General features: G+C 42.2%; 2 protein-coding genes across 2 annotated transcripts in view; one reads left to right on the forward strand and one right to left on the reverse strand.

Moving 5' to 3' along the window:
• The window catches only part of LOC308292000 (mitochondrial glutamate carrier 1-like), a gene marked incomplete at both ends in the record, with an annotated part of 8,801 nt that extends 2,343 nt beyond the window's left edge, over nucleotides 1-6,458 (forward strand). Inside the window, 6 exons of the mRNA XM_080734191.1 lie at nucleotides 1,860-1,950; nucleotides 2,404-2,522; nucleotides 3,375-3,561; nucleotides 5,207-5,364; nucleotides 5,481-5,556; nucleotides 6,299-6,458. Coding sequence (XP_080590317.1) covers nucleotides 1,860-1,950; nucleotides 2,404-2,522; nucleotides 3,375-3,561; nucleotides 5,207-5,364; nucleotides 5,481-5,556; nucleotides 6,299-6,458 — 791 coding nt within the window. The remainder of the gene's footprint in view (nucleotides 1-1,859; nucleotides 1,951-2,403; nucleotides 2,523-3,374; nucleotides 3,562-5,206; nucleotides 5,365-5,480; nucleotides 5,557-6,298) is intronic.
• An 8,818-nt stretch (nucleotides 6,459-15,276) lies between these two features.
• The window catches only part of tspan2b (tetraspanin 2b), a gene marked incomplete at both ends in the record, with an annotated part of 57,925 nt that continues 51,381 nt past the window's right edge, over nucleotides 15,277-21,820 (reverse strand). Inside the window, 6 exons of the mRNA XM_080733324.1 lie at nucleotides 15,277-15,342; nucleotides 16,280-16,363; nucleotides 17,349-17,408; nucleotides 17,523-17,618; nucleotides 18,625-18,699; nucleotides 18,781-18,878. Coding sequence (XP_080589450.1) covers nucleotides 15,277-15,342; nucleotides 16,280-16,363; nucleotides 17,349-17,408; nucleotides 17,523-17,618; nucleotides 18,625-18,699; nucleotides 18,781-18,878 — 479 coding nt within the window. The remainder of the gene's footprint in view (nucleotides 15,343-16,279; nucleotides 16,364-17,348; nucleotides 17,409-17,522; nucleotides 17,619-18,624; nucleotides 18,700-18,780; nucleotides 18,879-21,820) is intronic.

Consider the following 21,820-nt stretch of genomic DNA (forward strand, 5'->3'; position numbering starts at 1 on the left):
TTCACACGGTAGCCTATACATGCAGCCATCCACTTATCAGGGTAATTGCCTTTGCAAAATTGTCTCTCACTTGCTGGAGTGATGGGGACCCGAGATAAACCCGCTCTTTGTATAACAGGCAGAACTGTGGTGCAATCACTTATGCGCCCAACAAACTTAATCCTTGTGTCTGAAACATGCCACAGCATGTAGGCCAAGTGGGTATGAAAGGCACTTGACATGAACACAATGGAATGGCCCTCGTTTGATGTGTGTGCTCCAACGTGTGGGACGCAGTTAGGATCAGAAGTCACACTAGTCTCGTGGGTTGGGCTCCTATAATTCTGTGTTAAATTGTTTGTTATGTGCTGTGAATGAATGCCACTGTAGGCCTAAAGCTATGTGCGGCGTGTGTGTTGTGTTTGCTCATATGGCCTGCATGTGGGGGCTTGCCAAAAGACGACGCCTCTGTATATAAAAGCCCAAACTATTAATTAATCATGTTTCACATGCACATAGATATTTATAATAGATAGGAGCAGTGTTGGGTGTAACGGCGCTATAACTGACAACGTTACGTAGCGCTGTTAGGTTTTGCTGTAACCGAGTGACTTAACAAGTTACTTCTGCAATTTAGTAGGATCGTTACCAGTTACATTTCCCCAAAAATAACGGTGTTAATTAAAGTTATACCATGTAACTTTTTTTATAAAACAAATCTTAAAATTGTCCTAACTGTTAAATCGCTAAAGTTTTAGAACCCCCACTCTGTTATTTTCAGCTTCTGAAGCCTTCTCTTTATATGTTTTCTATGAGTTGTGAGGGGGGGAGAATTTCCCGGCAAAATGATGTCATCTCCCACATGATACACTACCGGCCAATCACAGCGCCGATCATACACCACCGGCCAATCACAGCGAGTCTTGCTGTCTCTAAAGGAAGTAGCTTCCCTCAGCAACTGTGTTTACATTGGTGAAGGAATCTTGCTTGCTACTCCCTCAATCCTGGTCTAAAAATGATGGGAGACGGCTCTACGGAATCGTATCGGCGAGGCGGAGGTGCTCGCGGCCCGCGGCGACTCCTGACGAAAAAAGCAATACCGCTACTGACCACTAGTTGAGCAGCTTCCACAGTACAGCTTTAAGTATTTAAGACCTATAATTCCCTGTTCTTTCTGTTGCCACAAAGGCGGTCCGCCCCCTGATGCAACGTAATTCTCCCGTCACTTCATTCACAAAACGTATACTCCCATTCACAAGTTACTCCAGTCAGCCAATCAGCCAACGCGCGTCATCTTGAAACCAGGAAATCACTCACTGTTCTGCACTTCTGGTGCTCCGTGTATCCCACGAAACAACGACAGAAGTTGCTGCGTAATACAAGACAGTTACATTATGTTGTACACAGCACTTGGTGTTAGGGGATTTCAAAGTTCGAAAACAGGCACACAATTAGGTAGGCCTAATTAGGTAGGCGCTCACTAGACAGTAGACACTGAAACAAACATAAGTCTACACCGTAATAAACATAGGCCTATCAGGGAAACTATGACACAGGTACAACTCAAATGGCAATCAAACACAGGATAGGCTGGGGCTAACAGGACATATAGGTGAACAAGATGAACCATAATCACAAGGTGGGTGAGACAAGACAACACAACACAGGCAACAACAACAACGGTAGACAAGAATCACATTACTACAAAATAAAATACCATAAACTCAAGAACACTCAACAAAATAAGTTACTGAAATACAATTCAAAATAAGGCACAGAAATGCAGGCCGTGACATTTAGTGCTTTATACAAATAAAAATAAATGTTTTAGACTGTCAAGCTGTCAACTACTTGTGTCAACATTAGTGTTGTTATTACAGGAGCTGCTGTAAACCTCACCTTGGTAACACCTGAGAAGGCCATCAAACTGGCGGCCAATGACTTCTTCCGTCACCAGCTCAGTAAAGATGGGTCAGTGAAAATGGACACATTCTGTTATTGAAACAAGTTGTATGCAGTAAAACCCCCAGTGTTAATATATCTATCAAGCTCACAACATGTCGCCGTTGCTTGGAGATCTGCTATTTTAAAACGATTGTTATACATGACAATCTTGTGAAATGGGGCATATTGCATATTGAGTACTTTTACTTTTAGTTCTCTAAGTATGTTTTGATTCCAATACTTTTGCAATACTACTACTTGCAAGTACATTTTGAACACCAGACTTTTACTTGTAAAATAATATTTCTACATTATGGTATTGATACTTTCACTTAAGTAAAGCATGTCAGTTCTTATCCCACCACTGTCCATTTGAAACTCTAAGAGAGAACAAACGTAACCAAGTATTTATGTTAATTATTTTTCTTTTTCTCAGCCTTGTGTTTTACACTTACAACCCATCTGTGTCTATGATTTCAGTGGCAGACTGACGGTGGGCAAAGAAATGCTGGCGGGCTGCGGTGCAGGAATGTGCCAGGTCATTATCACCACACCCATGGAGATGCTGAAGATCCAGCTGCAGGATGCAGGCAGGCTATGTATGTTAAACTGCCAACCTTTTTGCATTCAAACACAAATGACTGCAAAGTGCAAAGTAATAATTCCTGATTGTTAAAATCATCACCCATTTTCAACCTCATGTTCATACAGTATACTAATAATTAGACGGTAGGCTTACCTTTTCTTTCTACTCGCTGTGCGTGTGAGACGTGGTCTGTGTTCAGAAACCTGCCTATAATGACATAATCGGTGGGGATTCCAAGCTCATGGAAACCACCGCCTTTCTCTTCCTGGAAAGTTAGCATGCAGAAATAGAAGCTGCAGCGCCAGTTCATCTTACCAAAAGTGTCCCACTGGGCAATCGCATTCCACAAGCCAGGCCTCTGACTCATTTCAGGTTTGAGAATAAGTCGAGATTGTTTCGGTAAAGGCCCCAAGTGCTCTAATCTTTGCTTACTAGATAAAAGTGTGTGCTGACGAGTGCCAGCTATTCTGAGCGAAACGTTGGCGCAACTCGGCGTGAACCAGCTGCTAGATGGCACGATTGGTTTCTCACCCCTGTACCAAGGTCGTGTGACCAATTTCAGCATCTGGACCGTTACTTCTTGCATTAATAACAGAATGAATGAGAATGTAATTAGTATTAGGCAGATATCTGAACCTCTGAGACAGGGTGAATAGACAGAAGCATCAGTGAGGATCAATTATATGAAGATAAGGGTGAAAGCAAATTGTGTTAAGTGCTCCTTTAATCCAATTCTGAGGGTTTGTAACCAAGTTGTACATATCACCTGTATCCAATAACTACTCCGCAGCTTCCAGTTCTCAGACATACTAAATACTAGTAGTTCTCTAAATACTGTATACTGCATCTCTGTATTTTCCGCCAGTGGCCCAGCAGAGGGTGATGCCCAATTTGGTGCCCGCTCTAAAGATGGGGGGAACCAGCGCTGTCCTCAGTCGCTCCTACAACGCCAACCAAGTCCTGAGAGTGTCAGCCACGCAGATCACCAGGGAACTCCTGAGGACCAAGGGAGTGTCGGGACTCTACAGAGGACTGGGAGCCACACTAATGAGGTGAGAAAGGCTTTAATTAGAGGACCACCATCTCACTTATTTGTGTGCAGTTGTCTCACTTGCTTGAGCAGATGCTGCACTCATTGGCACCCACACTATCTAAGGTATCAGATACCTTAACAATGTTAGGCGTTTAGGACCTCGCTTTACCACTCTGCTACGCAGGCATCTTGGTGACACAGGTCATCACACAGGCATTACCACTTCATGTGTAGGCCTATATACAGTATGACTATAGATACACTCCATTGCTGCTGCTTTGGCACTACCACTCATGTACATGTTTGATCTACTGTTGATGGTGATGCCATTTACGTGCACAGGAAACTGTGATCCTTGCTGCTGTATACAGCAGGAGTCGATTACTTGACTGATGTTCTCCCTGATTCTTTTTCTTTCTTTTTTTAAAGACACCTTTTTATGTATATTTGATATTATTTTCCATTTCGCCTTTGTTTCTTTCTCTATTCTTATGACTGTTATGGGTCATAACAATATGACTATATTTGACTATATTCTGAAACTAGTGAGGGGATTAAAGGGAGCAAATGCTAATTTCGTGCAATTTTGACTTAAAGCGCGAAATTTTGCACAGATGTAGCCCAGGACTTGCTCTAATGATTTAGCTAGGGCGCCCAAGTCTGCGACCTTCGGGGTCGCCACAGCGGCCAAATCAAGTTGGGCTCACATTGACTTTCTATACAGGAGGAAAATACCCAGAATTACTTTTTTTTCTGGGTATTTAAGGAGGATCTGAGGGGTCTAACTAGGGGTTTGTCATCATGCTGAATCCATTGCAGGCATTTGTTTTGCACAAAACACATTCTGTGGGCTAGAAATGGCCTCAGAAAACAATACACGTATGGGTGCGTTTTCATGTTAGTCGGAGGCCTTAGGGTTTTTTTTTCTCGTGCTAATCAGTCTAAAAGTTCAAAATTTTGCACAGATGTAGCTCAGGGCATGCTCTAATGATTTAGCTAGGGCGCCCGAGTCTGCGACCTTCGGGGTCGCCACAGCACCAACAAAACTCTGAAAAGTGATGACTCATCACTTTTCATCACTAAAGTCGATGGGAGCCCAACTTGATTTGGCCGCTGTGGCGACCCCGAATGTTGCAGACTCGGGCGCCCTAGCTAAATCATTAGAGCATGCCCTGAGCTACATCTGTGCAAAATTTTGAACTTTTAGACTGATTAGCACGAGAAAAAAAAACCCTAAGGCCTCCGACTAACATAAAAACGCACCCATACGTGTATTGTTTTCTGAGGCCATTTCTAGCCCACAGAATGTTGCAGAATGTGCAAAACAAATGCCTGCAATGGATTCAGCATGATGACAAACCCCTAGTTAGACCCCTCAGATCCTCCTTAAATACCCAGAAAAAAAAAGTAATTCTGGGTATGTTCCTCCTGTATAGAAAGTCAATGTGAGCCCAACTTTATTTGGCCGCTGTGGCGACCCCGAAGGTCGCAGACTCGGGTGCCCTAGCTAAATCATTAGAGCAAGCCCTGGGCTACATCTGTGCAAAATTTCGCGCTTTAAGTCAAAATTGCACGAAATTAGCATATGCTCCCCTTAATCCCCTCACTAAACTGCAATCATTGGGAGCTTGAAATTGATGTAAGTATATCGTCTGCATTTCCAGGGACATCCCATTCTCCGTGGTGTACTTCCCTCTGTTCGCTCACCTGCAGCAGCTGGGTCGCCACTCCGCTGAAGACCCCGCCGTGCCCTTCTATTGGTCCTTCCTGTCAGGCCTGGCGGCCGGGTGCACCGCCGCAGTGGCCGTCAGCCCATGTGACGGTAAGCGGCTCAAACCAAGATCCATGCAGCCAACGGTTCCAGTTGCAGTTACATACCAGACCATTACCCTTGAGTTTGTGCTTATAGTTAAAGCTCTGTCCTCTTCTGTTGTGCAGTGGTGAAGACAAGGCTACAATCCCTCAAAAAAGGGGCAAATGAGGAGACGTACAAAGGAGTGGTGGACTGCATCAGGTAATACCTAAAGCCAGGTTACTATGCTTATTGCTTACCTGTAGTTTGTGACGTGCCAGTGTCACACACGTACACACACACCGAAAGCAGCAGCTCTACAATCTCACAATGCGTTGCAATGCGATGCATTATAACAGTGCATGGTTCTCAACCTTTTCAGGCCGCGACCCCCAAAATAATCATATTTTAACTGGGGACCCCCCACCCTGCAATCACTAAGAGTTGAGGCATTACATTTTGTATAACACAGTTCTATGGTGAAAATAGCGGATCTACTGTACATGCTCACAACGCCTCGCGTTGGGAAGCGTTGTGAGCATGTAGATCGGCTATTTTCACAATTTCTGCCTCTAATATTTGACAATTTGGCCAATGTTTAATTTGTCATTTTAGAGGTATTAAAAAGTCCTTAGATTGTCACTTTAGAAATGTGCAGATATGCTCTATACACTTAAACTTTATGTTGGTTTGTTTACTGTTGAGAGAGAAAACAATGTTGCACAGTAATCATCTGGGGACCCCCCAAAATAATGTGGGGACCCCCCTGGGGGTCCTGACCCACAGGTTGAGAACCACTGCATTATAAGACCCAGATCAGCTATATTTGGTCCATGGCATGGCTGCATCTACAAAGAAGGTTCAAAGGTGCTTGAACCTTTAACAAGTTCCAGTTGACCATGTTTTATTTATTTACATGATGATATATAGTTTGCTAACCGTTTAACCCTTTTCTCCCCTGCAGTAAGATCATGAGGAAGGAGGGTCCCGGCGCCTTCATGAAGGGAGCCAGCTGCAGGGCCCTGGTTATTGCCCCTCTCTTTGGCATCGCCCAGGTGGTCTACGCTCTGGGAGTGGGGGAGTTCCTGCTGGAATACACGCCTAGCAACATCTACTCTGCTTAAGACAAGCTTACATACATGTAGTCCTTCTACACCTCATCCTTAGTTCACAGGCAGCTATGGCGCCCAGGGCTGCGCCGATGTCCGGCAGCTCCCTTCTGTTGCTAACATATTGTTGGAGGTGCTCAGAAAAATGGGGACCATGGAGGTACTGTGTGCGGTAGATGTCATTTCATTTTAAAAAATGATTCAAATGGTGCCTTTCACATGTCTGGCTGACTTATTTTGACAGGCTGAGATGAAATCTTCACTCGTCCGTGTGGGTTTGTCAGGGAACTTATTGGATGGAAAGAGGGAAGGGAATAACAACTGTCCGTTCCCCCTTGAAAGCTCCCCTTAATTTTCCCTCAATGAGGGACCTGATTGTCCAACCTCTCGGATAGATAGGGTGAGTCCAGAGTTAAACTCCTCTATTCTATGTAGACCCCAAACCATCTCCACTCCCTTAAGCCCTCCTGTATATCCCTTAGCTCTCACGGTATCCCTAACCTCTGATCGCTTCCAGCTGCTCCTTCTAGCCTGGCAACGCTCCATGGTGGGTATCACCAAGTGTTAGAGGAGAAAGGGGACAGATATCATATCCGAAAGGACAGCAGAGGCCACGAAAGAACTCCAATCCTGTTTTAAAGGGTTATTATGTATATGTATAATACTGGGCTATTGATGCAGCCTACCATTTCTTTGTACAGTATGTTGTTGCTTTTTATTAATATGTATTTATGCAGGCTAGACTGGTTCATAAAAATAAAACAACAGGACTAAACTATTTCCCCCCTAAACAAACTGGACGTCCAGAGAGTTGAGTTACCAAAAGAATTGTTGAAGCGGCAGTATAATTAATGCTACGGTTCCTTTTTCATTGGTTTTGTTCTGTATGGTCTCTCCACTGTTGACTGTTTATTGTTGGAGTCAAAGCTTGTAAAAAATAAAAAAATACTAATTGTAAATCAAATTAGTCAAAGCCTACAGTATTATCTAGATTGCTGTTGCTTAGCTTGCTTGAAGAGACATGATAAGTACTGTATTGTTGCATGCTGTCTCTAGGGGGTTCATGCTCTTAATTGGTTCCCCTCACTCCACCTATTCCCCCATGCATATAGTTACCCAGGTCTATAAATACAGCATCATACTGTATCTATTGAGGCCTACCATAGCAACTTAAACCCTACAGTATGTACACAGTACAGTATAGTCTAGCCTAATTAGTTGGCCGGGGTCTGCCAGGGTTCAACACATCCTTTTTTCTCTTTACACAGAACAAAGCTGATCTACAAGCTCACAATCTGTGACTAGGGCTGCTAGGGTTCATGAGGTTTTATAGAAATGTTGTCTTTGAAACACTATTGATTATACACTAAGTTAACGTTGTATAATCAACACTGGCATGGTCTGAAGAGGGCCTTTAAAACCTTATGGCGATGGTTGTGGAGAATTAACGTGTATATGATCATGCCCCAATATTCTCTGTTTGCTGCTTCACTCGAGTCATCCAGCACATTTCATGTCAGTGAAAGACATGCTAAAGAGGTAGTCGACTGCCATTGAGGATTAGACCTTCTCTTGGGCCGTGCTTTTGGGACCAAACACAACACATATTAGTACTCTTGTTCACTTTGGGTGCGTATGGAAATATGCTTTGCGAGTGTTGGCGTTGGAGCGCACCCTACTGTAGATGCTCTCAGGTTGTTGGGAAATTCAGAGCGGTCGGAACATCGCCATTTGGAAATTCTCCCAGAGTTGCTCTCTGGGAGTGCAGTGACTCCGAGTGAAAGAGTTGGGTTGTCCCAAGCACCTGCAATGGCAGAAAACAGAGCGTATTTTCAAACGCACCCTCTCTTCAGACAGGTGTTCTGTGTTTATTCCAGTTTTGTTGTCAACTGTCGACACACTGGTAATCACACAAACATTACTGTACTAATTGTGGAAGTTAAGCAGTTACCCAGGGTGGGTATCTGGGTTGCGTACAGTGTCTGAAAAATCTTGAAGCATCTAAGCATGAAGTGTGACATTTTTTATTTTATTTTATTTTATTAAAACAAATAAGTCAGTCTAAATATTTCAGAATTTGGTGATTGTGGAGGAAAAAAGCAGTGATGTGAACTTCTAACATTGGATATGTGTGCAGCTATAAACAGGTCTATAACATCTGTTGATCTGTTTTACAACAAATTAAACACCTGGAACTTCCGAGAATGAAGCTGAGATGGTGTTTCCTCACTATGGCAGAAAATGACCCTCGGCAAGAGTTTTACTTGCACTTTTAAATATTAAAATAAATGCTGAATAAACAAATGTAACCAACAGCTATGATGTCGTTTTATTTAAATTATATATAGTTTCTGTACCATGACACACATCCAGGAATATTAACATTTCTGTCCTCAGGCACTGTGTTATGTAAGTCATGCAGTCATGTATTCACAGGTAGGCCTGTTGGAGACTAGCCTGTTGGTTGAGTAATAGGCAATGGAGGCAATTTTCTGATGCAATATTTAAAGCCGTTGCAATGTCTCTCCACGCTTAGGCATATGTGAGAGTGCACGTACTGCAGTGTGGGTGTAAACCTACTCTGCTGTGTGGCATGCATGCCCCGTGCAGCTGTCTGCTAAGCTCAAACACAGAAAGGTGAAACTTTGACAAACCGCCTCATACTAGCTGAACGTGGAAGCCTATACCTAATCCCAGATGGCATGGCATATAAACTGCAGCAGCAGAATGTGCAGGTACATGTATTTCAACATGTAAAAAAGGTTGACCCATTACAGCAATATATCTGTTAATCTATTCATATGTATAGGCTAACTTCAAGCACAAACATAAACCATAGCGACACATTCAGTAGTAAGTTTGCTCAGAGAATTTTGTCACGATGCAAATACCTCCTACACAAATATATACATTATTATGTTTTAAGAGGGCAGCTACTGTTGGAGAATTAACTGTAAAAGTCACGAAAATGTAACCACAATAACGTGATCATTTAATACATCAATCAAGACTCATTTCTGTGGGGATAGGTGTTCACACATTGAAATGAAGTCAATTTGAATGTCAAAGTGAAAAAGATTCAATCATTGTAATCTGTAAAACAAATGTAGTCATTCTCGCCCCACAGCATGAGTCACTAATTGATTGTCAGTGGTACCCGCAAAGTTATTTCCACTTAATAATATAATTGATCATCGTTTCAGGCTTAACTGTTGTGAAGGAATAGTTAATCTTCACAATTATTCTTTGAACTGTCTGTGATTTTATCAATATTTCTTACCATGTAGCATAAAAGGTGATATTTCAGTATGGGAAATAGGTGATGTTTATGTTTGTTTATGTGTGTGTGTGTGTGTGTGTGTGTGTGTGTGTGTGTGTGTGCGTGCGTGCGTGCGTGCGTGCGTGCGTGCGTGCGTGCGTGCGTGCGTGAGTGCATTTGTGCGCCATGCACGTGTGTGTGTGCACTCATGTACACACATTTCCAAGGCAGAGTGGTGGGTGCTCATCCTGACTAAGGGAGTTCAAGTTCACCTCAGCATTGATGTCGCTGTTTTAAATGCTGATAAATAACATGTGAAGCCTTCTAATATAACAGTGGATCAGATGTCAGCTCTGCTTCAGGAGCAACAGGTTTATTTACTACACAAAGTGAAAATAAACTGACCAGGGACGTGCAGAGAATGTTAGAGAGAGGCAGGGGCTGACATTTTGAAAAGGGCCTTTTGGTGAAAATATCGAAAATAGCGGACCTCCAAGCTCACAACGCGGCACAGCTCGACGCGTTGTGAGCTTGGAGGTCGGCTATTTTCGGTGCTTCATACCACACTGAACTAAGCATAATCAAGTAAATACTGGAGATGTGTACGGCATGGATTTCTACACAGAGAGGGCAATTATTTCAACATAAAGAGTTTGGACAAGGCAATTCTCTTGAATGCTGCCTTCAGGTATGGCATGGAAAGAGGGCATTTGCATTTCTTTCACCATAGTAAATAAAATTGCATTCATGGTTTGGAGAGGGCACTTTTTACAGACAGATAAAAGGGAAGGGGCTCAAGCACGTGCCTGAAACTGGCCCTCAGCACATGTCTGGTATGAAACAGAACACACAATGGACTATGTTGACCTTTAAAAACTTTATTAGTTGTCAAACATCTATCTTCCTGAGAAGCTTGGAATGCCATTAAAATAAATTAACACACAATCAATAACAAACAACTCAACTGTTACACAGACTTTCTTTTTTTTTAAGTGTACAAAATAACCTCATTCTCCTTGAAAACAAATTGAACAGAGGAACACGGTACCAACTCTGTGGATTTGTCACTTGTCGTAAACAGAACTGGGATCAGTGCTGGCCTCCAAAGATCCCTTTGAGGAGAAACCACTGACCTATTCATTATCTAGTTCAGCTTACAAACACCTTCACTCAATTCTACAGAGGCTTTGAAATGACCGTTGAGCTACTGGTAGTTCAACGTTCACTTCTGAGCACTGCCCTCGTGTTGGGCAAAATGGGATGCATCTCAGCCAAAAAAAACCTTTGGTCTCCTCCATTCTTCTACATCATACTAAAGGACAAAAGGTAAAAGCAATTCCCGATGATAAATTGGTAAATGGTCAAAATCACATTATCACATGGGACCTTTAAAGCTATACTGTAAGTGATATTTTTGCATTTAACAAAAAGTTAAAGCTCTATTACAACAATAATCATCGCTATAGAGTGTGTTTGTTCAGTAACTGAGGTCTCCCATTTCTCCAGCTCTTAATTAATGCATTTCTGGTCCACGTTACACTGATAAGAACCTAGATGCGCGCGCAGGTCGGTACCAAAATTAGCCAATGAAACCAGTGCTCCCCAAAACAACAGGGTTGGGGATTGTTGGGAATTGATTACGATACAGTCACCTGTGCATTTAGTCTCAATGTTTGTAAACAAGAAATGGGTCTATATAAACAGAAAATAAATGTTCAGATGGGTTACAAAATCAGGAGGGAGAACCACATAAAGATCATTAATCAGCTTGTGTTCCTGTTCCATTTCAATCCACTCATTAGTTTAATCACTTCCAATTTCACTTGTTTATCCTGTAAGTTTTCTCTCTGCTATGGGAATATGAAGCTAATGAACACATATTTTAAGGCAAAAACATCACTTACAGCTATTTTAATTTATCTCTCTGCCATACAACGGTGTCGCACGCAACACGTCCCTTTTTTGGCATGCAACATTGAGTCACCTGGGCCTTGGTCCAGGAAATGCTTCTATCTCTTCCCTTCCCTCAGCAGAAAGGAGACAAGATGAGACGCATCGTCAGAAAATCTTAACATGCCCGAGTAATATTGGCAAGTCGTCCATGTGTGCTACAAAGTAAAAGGGTGCATTTTCACAGAGTTAAACTAACACTCTTTTTCTTTTTGCTGTGCACTTAAAATGCAGTCCAACTATACAGGTATGTACAGCTACTCACCCTCCAGAGTTCTTTTGTTTATCTTTAGTTTTTTTTTTGCTACAAAGAAGTCTATACTTTCCGACAGGCTGTATTTTTAAAATTATCTTGTTATAAAATAAAGGCACATTAAGAAAAACTGTGTGGAACGGCTTTGACTACGACAAAACGACGATCATAACTACCAACACTGTACAGCTACTGCAAGCCTGCATCTACACACACACACACACACACACACACACACACACACACACACACACACACACACACACACACACACACACACACACACACACACGTGCACGTATCCGTATGCCATGCACATATGCCATGCACTTACACACTCACACACACACACGCACACACAGCATGTTAAGTACTTACTACAGCCCACAGAAATAGTACACAACTACAAAAATGCACACATATTTATTTACATAGTGGAGTCCTGACTCCTGACCCCAGGAATAGACCGTGCAACTCGACAACGGCCGATGGTGACTGACCACCCGCTCCAGAAATAAGTCTCCATCCCTTTGCTCTGTTCTGGTCAGTGTACAGTACTGTAGGTCTAATTTAACAAATGAGATGACTGCGCTGCTACACAGCACTGCACTTCGCCATCTGAATGGACTTGCCAGATAGTTGCTATTTACTGTACCGTTAGTGCCTGTTAAGATTGTCAGATTTCACCCAGGTTTTTTCCTCTCACTCACGTCACTTTGTCTGCTGACCTCACTCGGCAATGAAATAAAAACAAAATAAACAAAAATAGAAATAAAAATAAAACCATTCACAGGGGGCAAGCAGTGATCACCCCATGATGTGCACTGCAATGTAGTTTCAAATGCACTACATTGCAGGCGCTTTTTTGAGAGAAGAAGACCTGTGTGACATGTGTGATCTTGGCACGTTGCCCCAGAAAATGAGCCGAACTCAACAGGCACTAACGGTAAGTTCACGAGGTGAAAGCGACATCAGTGTCACTTCTGAGCCAGGCCCGTGAGACTTATCTGTGGGTGATCTACTGTAAGTGATAAGGCACAGGAATAGTTCTCACTGACTTAAACCACTTAACTCCTAAATTCTTCATTGACCAGGGTCCTCCAAGGGCTCCGTTCCTCTCTTTGTTTCCCCCTCTACACCAAATTGACAAATAGCGGAAATAGCCAATCTACATGCACGCATCGCACTGGGAGCTTGTAGATCTGGTATTTTCTTTGAATGTTCACTTATTCTGATGTAGGGAAGCTAGCTAGGGTTCATGTGGTTTAAAAGAGATGCGAGTTTGGACAGGACAGAAGAAAGGCCCGTTGCCACTGACTTTTAACGGCAGTGACAATCGTGACATATGACGACAGATGACTGTCTCTATACATACAGTCTGTAAATGTATCTGGGTCTGGATGTACAGTACTGTCTAAAGCCAACTGGGAGTGCTTCTCTTACATAACAGATAAAGGGGTGTGGTGGGGTATGAGTTATGTGTTATAGGTTGCTGTGCCAAGCAGCGAGTCAGAGGCAGATCGAATAGGCCTTGTATAGGGGTCAGACACCAACGTCAGTTCTTATAGGAAACTGACAGTGTTGACTGTACACACAGTGAGAGGATGTACATTATGATGGAGAGAGAGAGAGAGAGAGAGAGAGAGAGAGAGAGAGAGAGAGAGAGAGAGAGAGAGAGAGCATGACACATATCCACATCCTGCTCTCGCCACTCTCGTCCACCAATCGGGTCTCTGTTGGATTGCAGACAGCTTTTGGGGTGTCTTGGTGTCACATGGCATAATATTTCTGTGTGTGTATCTGTGGTATGTGTTTGTGCACCCGCCGCTTTCAGCTGCTTTGGTCTCAGAGTATTACAGGCTATGTTTGCACAACATCTTGCCCTCGTAGCCAAAGACGCCGCTGTTGGAGGGGTCAGTGTCAAGCCTATGCGGAGGAGATATTCACACGGGCGGCTACGGTTTGTGAATAAAAGATGTTTGGAAGTGGACAACAAATGCCCTTGATTACAAGCAATCGCACTTTGGCAGGGCCAGTGGCAGAGACACAGAGAGAGAGAACGAAAGAAAGAGAGAGATTGCCTGTGGACAAGGGCTGGTCGATATGGACAAAGCGAAATATCACGATATTTTGGGCCAAAATACATTGATATCGATTGTGACGATAATATAATATTGTGATGATAATATATCTGTTTTTTGAAAGAAAATAATAAATGAAAATAAAGTGAGATAGGGCTTAAGTGACTAAAACCAGAAAAAGACAACCAGATGATATCAAATCTCATATCACGATATTGATATTATATGAATACATTGCCCATGCTCACGCTGTGGGGCGAGATATGTGAATTTTGGTGGAATGTTGTGGTACACTATAGTTGCTCAAGTGTTCTTGAGGAAAATAGGAAAATATGAGGAGTGAAAAACAACATGGCAGACCCACACAGGAAGAGGTTGAGCCTGTGTCCTCGCAAATAAGAATATAATGCGTGTGTGCTGGTGTTACTTGAACCACATGAACCCTGTCGTCCTTATCCTGTGCATGTCATAACAGGCGAACATTTGGCGAAAATAAAAAGAGGGGCCCAAGTAGACCCTTGGCGGACTCTGGTTATCTGAAGTATGCTACTATAGTCCAGTCAATCTGTGGTTTGACCCAAAAGAAATTGCAATAGTAATCATTAAGGGTTTTTTATGATCCTTAGGGTCATCCAAATAACATATTAAAAGTTGTGAATTATATATTTAGTGGATCAAGGTAAATTTAGGGGGTCCATTGAATTATTATACAGGAAAAGAAGACCCCCAAAAAATCTTCTTTAAGTAACATGTGAAGGGTCTAACTAGGGGTTTTTCTTGATTCTGAATCCATTGCAAGCATTTATTTTGCATGAAAAACATTTCTTGGGCTAAAACTGGCCCACAAAACTATGGTTTAATGATGAGTCATCACTTTTCACAGTTTTATGGGGTCAATTTTTAGCCCAAGGAATGTTTTTTGTGTGTTTTTTCCTGTATAGTAAGTGGACCCAAACTCGAACCCCCTGAATTTACCTTGATTCACTAAATATATAATTCACAACTTTTAATATGTTATTTGGATGACCCAAAGGATCATAAAAAACCCCTGAATGATTACTATTGCAATTTCTTTTGTGTTGGGCCTTTTTTGGCTGAGATTGACTGGCCTAATAGGGTTCAATTGGTCAGTGATAAAAAGCACCATAGTGGTTTTGCTTCCTGCACTTCTAGGTGGTTGGAAATAGGTTAATGGTGCTGGGAATTTGATCTCAAGGCTTCAGGGTGTTTTTTTTGGGAGGGAGGTCAAGGGTCCAAAGGTTCAGAGGTGGAGGATCAGGGGTGGAGGTTTTAGATGACCTCTCTGCTGTTGCGAATGGCACAACACAGCACCATGCTGAAGATCATCCCAATGACCTGGTGGATGGAGAATGACAGACGTAAGAACAGCATCAATATTATTGCGACCGAAGGTCACAGTTCAGTATGTGAAACGGCACATGTCTGTCTGGATGTCTGGAAGTGTACACTTTTTTACGGTCTATGGGTTCGCCGCTCTGACATCATGCTCTGACATCACTGTGATGTCAGGGGAAACACTCTAACAGAATGGGTCTGTAGCTCTGACATCACGCTTCACTGTGATGTCACACTAACCTTTTATGCCCATATATGGCGTTCCCTGATGTCATAAATATTGAGCCCATAACTAACAGGACTTTATATGGGAATGCCCAAATATGGAGGGCACATACCACGCTAACATAATCCATATATGGCCAAGACAGAAGGCCAAGACAGCCCATATCTGTGTGTCTGGTTCTACAGACAGGGATCTCCCTTGTATGGGCATAAAGACATCATAGGACTTTCACATAACGACTAACTGAGTACACATGTTTGGGCTCTCACAGTACATCTCCATATACAGTACATGGATCTCCATATATGGGTACCAGGGGTCTCCATATATGGGTAACTGGTCCGTTATACATCACTGGCCAGATGAGATTGCTTGTCACCCTGAGGCATCTTAGTAGTAGACTACTATAAAACTTGTACCGGTAACTCATTTTTTCTTTTTTCGGAATCTCAAAGGGACATTTAGACGATTTTGAATCTAAATAACTGTAATATATAATAGTATGTGGAGTTATGTTATGCTTGTTTTGGGGGGTTGTGGCCTGAAAAGGAACCACTGGTCTAGAGAAGTAATTCAGATTCAATAAAGTGATTCCGAATCTCATCTGAATCTGAATCTAATGGTGAGTCTGCTAGGCCAATGAAAAACAGAAAACATGCCAAAACTGTGGTACTACTTCTAAGTCCTTGACATTCTCAGGTCTAGACTCACCATGACTCCGGCGATGCCAATGCCCACGTAGCCAATGATGTAGAGTTTACTGTTGAAGAACTCCTCGATGCCTGCTTCACAGTCCTGCAACAACAAAACACACACTTGTAACCGTGTAGATCCAAGCTGTAATGAAGTACAGACAATGTTACAGTGATCTCTGACGACAAAATAAACCCATTTAGTAGTTAAAGTTATACTATGTAACTTTTTTTAATAAAACAAATCTTAAAATTGTCCTAACTATTAAATCGCTAACGTTTTAGAACACCCACTCCGTTAATTTCAGCCCCAAAAGCCTTTTCTTTATATGTTTTCTACATAGCCTTGACAGGGGCTGTATTCCCGGCAAAATGATGTCATCTCCCACATGATACACTACTGGCCAATCACAGCGCAGATCATACACCACCGGCCAATCACAGCGAGTCTTGCTACCACCGGAACGGGGGTCCGCGCGAAAAACGTCCGAAAAAAGCAATACCGCTACTGACCACTAGTTGAGCAGCTTCCACAGTACAGCTTTAATGAGAGTGAGAATGGCAAGATGAATGGAGTACCAAAGTCTGACGTAATTTACATATCCTACCTGGGAAAGGTTTTTTACCCCCTTCTGAAGCGTGTTTGTTATATAAGAACTGTACTCCAAAAATAAACAAATGATCCCGGTTGAAAATCCGCATGTGACACCTTGGGATGTGTTGGCTACAACACTTAAGTTGTGATACTGTATGACAATACCCTAAGGGTTTTTTCGTAAATGAACTCCCCATTCGATCATACCATTTTATTGACCATAAAACCTTTGATCCTATATAAAAACATATTTTAATATATAATTATTTGATATACTAATTTTAATAAATACCCTTTGTTTAGCGATTTTCAATTTTTTCTTTTCACAGAAACAAAGGTTTCATGGTTATGATTCACTGACATCCTGGATGGTTTGGTTCTAGGCTTAACATTGTTATAAATATTTTCGTGAAAGTCTATGAGGAAATAAACGGGAGATTTTTTAGTGGCACCAGTAAACCACGCCCACTGCGATGCTCTATACAGGCCTCACCTTGGTTTCTGACGGGGATTCAGTGGTGCAGGGGCTTTCTTTGGTTCCACAGCAGTTCAGCTACAGGCAGCGTAGGACAGAGGGGCACATGAATTCTAGTGACGTTGGATTTAACATTTACCAAGCAACCCGTTGTGAGGCAGCATCTTGTTTTTAGTTTCCCATAACACTTACCACGCTGTGGTAGGAGTTGAGCAGTGTGCTGTTATCATTAGGTAATGCTGCTGCTGCATAGCTCTCCTTGTAGAAGTTCTGGACGTCTTCGATGATCTGCGAGATAGAATGGATGGTATTACGACTACAACAGTTCATCGAACGAATCAATTTAATCTATTATAAAAAATAATAGATTTCAATGAAATTATGCATTTTCAAATATAGGTACATTAGTACAGTACAAGCTCACAACACGTCATGAGCGTGTTGTAAACTTGAAGATGCACTACACTGTTGTACAACAAAGTATAGACCCTCCAGATAAACGCGGGCAAAAATCCTTGATTATGCGGACTAAAATCATTGATTATGCGGGCAAAAATCCTTGATTTTATGATGAAATATGCAGGGTTTTATGTGATTTTATGCGGAACGTTTCCGGAATATGGGAAAAGTTGCGGAATATGTGACATGCAAAATATGCAGAACATTGTGAAATATGCGAAAAGTTGTGAATTACGCGAAATATGCGAAAAGATGCGAAATATGCGTCTATGTGATTTGATGTGGTGAAATATGTGGGTAGTTACGAAATATGCGGGTGGAAATATGCGATTATGCAACTTTTTGGAAATATGTGACCCCCGCATATTATGTGGCATTTGGCTGATTATGCGGGAAATGATGCGATCGCATAATCACATTTTTCTGGAGGGTCTAAATAGGGTTTAAGTTGTTATTAAATGGATAATTAACCCAAAAAACTAGGCCTACTTTTTTCTATGGATTACTCACCCAATGGAGACTTGAATTCATGAATATTTTTGGTAACACTTTATAAGCTTGCCTTTTTATTTATTTTTTTGTTGAATTTTGTCACATTAAGTAAATCAATAGTTTTGATGACAGACACAAAGAGCCTACTTTGTTTCCTATGGAAATTTTTTGCCTAAGAATACGACAAAAACATTGATTTGGTGCACTTCACGATTATTCCATTAATCAAAAAAGCTGAGAAGATAATTGATTGTTGCAGCTCTAGATGGAATCCCAGAAAGGATTTATTAACTTATTTAATTGCTCTAAGCGTGCATTATAGTGTGAATTCATATTATTCTACCTTGTCTTTGTTTAAGAATCCAAAAACCCCGGCTGCCACCTCCGCTCCAAAGATGATTAATAGACAGGCAAAGAACTGAAAAACAAGCACAATTCACACATTAAATTAACCCTTTAATAACGACGAGTTGAATATGAAATGTGTGTTTTAACTTACCGACCCCAGCAGACACTGGGACTCTCGAACGGCTCCACAGCAGCCAAAGAATCCCACCAACATTACCAGACTGCCAGCTCCTATGAGGATGTAAACACCTATACAAAAGGACAGGTCAAAGATGGTTAATTTCTCCCGATTGGAGACATATCCTACAAATGGTCTCCTAGGTGGATGCTGGTGTCTGACGGCTAATCTCGTGAATGTCTTATGTTTACTGTTGCTAGATCCCGCGAGAGGGTGTCGCTGGGACAGAGAAAGGTTGATAATAAAGTACATTTTATCCAGATTTATCCCTCTGAAAAAAGCCATTTTAGCATGAAAATCTTGGGAATATTGTGTGGCTTATGACGATCAGATCCAATATTTAGTCCGGTGACCATGCAGGGCTAAATAATGGTTCAGAATCAGAAGCTGTGTTCACGTTCACTCTTCCATTGGTTGCCTGCTTCCGGTCCCAAAAACAAAAACGTCCGAATTAGGGCTCTTCACGGGCCCCCCGATTCCAAAAATACCCAACCTGAGACATGGTACTGGTTCGATCTGTGTTTTATCATAATCATTCTGGGCTTGGTTAAACCAGTTCTCAACCATTTGCACGTTAAGGACGCTCCAAATGAATGTATTTCTCCAAAGACCCTCCCATCTAAAACATTCCAAACATTTCACCTTTTCTTTTCAAGATCTTTTTGAAAATAGCAGATCTACAATCTCACAGCGTGTCACATTATATAGGTTTAACATTCTCATGTAGCCTAGTCGCTTCTTTTGGGCTTGTTTTCATAGACCTGGCTGCTTATTTCTCTCACAAAATATGGCAATGGTGCTCCCAACACAGAAACACACATGCTTCATCTAACATTGTATTTCAGCCGTCTTCAAGAGGGGGTCCTCAGAGTTACTACAGGGGGTCCTCCAAAAGATAGAAACTTTTTTTTCTCCTTTTTTATATTAACCACTTGAACCCTAGCGTCCATATTCGGAGAACTTTAGCCAAAAATAGCAGATCTACAAGCTCTCAACTCCTCGTGCTGCGAGGCGTTGAGATCTTGTAGATCGGCTATTTTCAAAAAGAGGTTTGGTGTAGAGGGGAAAAAGAGCAGACCAAGTACAGAGTGAAAGGTCAAGTGTATTAAGTATTGACAGTTCAAGTGGTAAAATATCTGAAAACATACATTGGCATGAATCCAAAATACACTGATGATCGTGCTGTCAAACAATGAAACAATATGGAATCTATGAACAGATTGTGGGGGTCCCTGCTTCATCTCTCTCTCAACTAAGGGGTCCTTGGCCTGAAAACATTGAAGACCCCTGTTGTATTTCATCACCACACCAGAAGAGGGCAGCATTGTACTGTAACAGTAAAAGGACAGACCTAAAAAAGAAAAGAAATAAGACATATAATAAATCAGTGGACTAAAGAATCCACAGACCATCTAAAGTTTAAAGGGTCTGATGTCTGGTTAGTGTCTAGGCCGCAGGAGACATCCAGTCACATGGACATTTTCTACTGGGCTATTTCTGTAGTCTGACTGTCTTTGAGATCAACGAATTCCAAACATTGGCGCCATCGGGGCTTTGTTAGCGACACCCTCATTTGGAATTAGTTTTAAAGACCAGAACACATGTACGTAACAACTGGTGGAACAGCATCAACAGACCAACACACTCGAACAGGGTTCTATAGATGTTGCTGAATGCTGAAATGAAATGTAAGGTCAATTGCCTGACCAGTGACGACCCTAAACCAGTGGTTCTCAAACATTTTCATAGGGACCTCCAAAACTGATACATATTAGGCCTATTAGACTATTGAAAGGATTTTGTGCCCGGGAACCCATTTAAGAGCAGATTTCAAAGAATTTCATGAAAATCTTTTTCACGTGAACATTTTAACTCAAATCTTTGCTTCTGGTAGTCCCTGGAGGGGAAAAAACAGATGGGGGTCTGCGGTCAAATACATATCATTTCGGGGGTCCTTGACATGAAGAGATTTGAGCGCCACTGACATAGAAACAGGTTTTTCAGAAACTGTTAGAATTTAGAAGGTCTTATAATGGGTTAAATGATGATGACATTAGGAAGAGTGCACTGATATGGTTCTATCTGCAGGGAACGACTGTACTCAACTGACAGGTTCAACTGCGCGTGCGCACACACACACACACACACACACACACACACACACACACACACACACACACACACACACACACACACACACACACACACAGGTGGGGCCTGTTGCTAGGCAAAGGCTCTGCAGAGGATAGGGTTAGAGAGTGCATCTCACCTCCCCATGTGATCATATGGGCTCAGGGGTGAAACGCAGAGAGAAAGAGAGACAGACGGACAAAGACTAAGCAAAACTTTTTTTTTAACAAATCTACCGAAAAGATGTTCTTCTCATTGCAGAGCTTGATTTCATTATTACGTAGCGTCTATGATGACCTCAGAGCTGTGAAAAACGCCACTCCTATCATTGTGTGGAAGGGGAGTTTTCAGTTACTCCGCGGAGGAAGTGATCTGCTCAGATTATCTTTCAGGGACGTGCACAGAATGTTAGAGAGGCAGGGGCTGAAATTTCTAAAAGGGCCTTGAAAGTTCAGCTTGTAAACAAACCTCCTTAACAAACACACTGATGCACCCAGATTTGGGCTGTACGCAGGCTTAAGCACACATTGTCCAGAAAGCAACTTTAAGTTTGATTTGCAAGTTTACTTTACCAATTAAAGTGCATACAATTGACAAAAAAGGTTTCAAGTTCAGGCAAGGTTCTCTTCAACTGTGGCTATGGCACTGGTAAAACACCATTAGTCCACCAGGTGCATGCCCTTCCCTCATTACCCAGGCCTAAGCCCTTGCTGCCTGCCAATCAGTTAGGCCTGGGAGAGGTGTGCCCTTGGTGTAGAGCCCTGCATCGGGAGCGCGCTCCCGCGGGACCTGCAGGACCCGTCACCATATATTGTGGCGCGGGCGGTAGTTTAATCCCTGCGGGAGGGGACGGGCGGTCAAAATAAACTCAGCGGCGCCGCAA

The sequence above is a fragment of the Nannobrachium achirus genome (genome assembly GCF_963921795.1).
Source record: "Nannobrachium achirus genome assembly, chromosome: 9".
Classification (NCBI taxonomy): Eukaryota; Metazoa; Chordata; class Actinopteri; order Myctophiformes; family Myctophidae; genus Nannobrachium; species Nannobrachium achirus.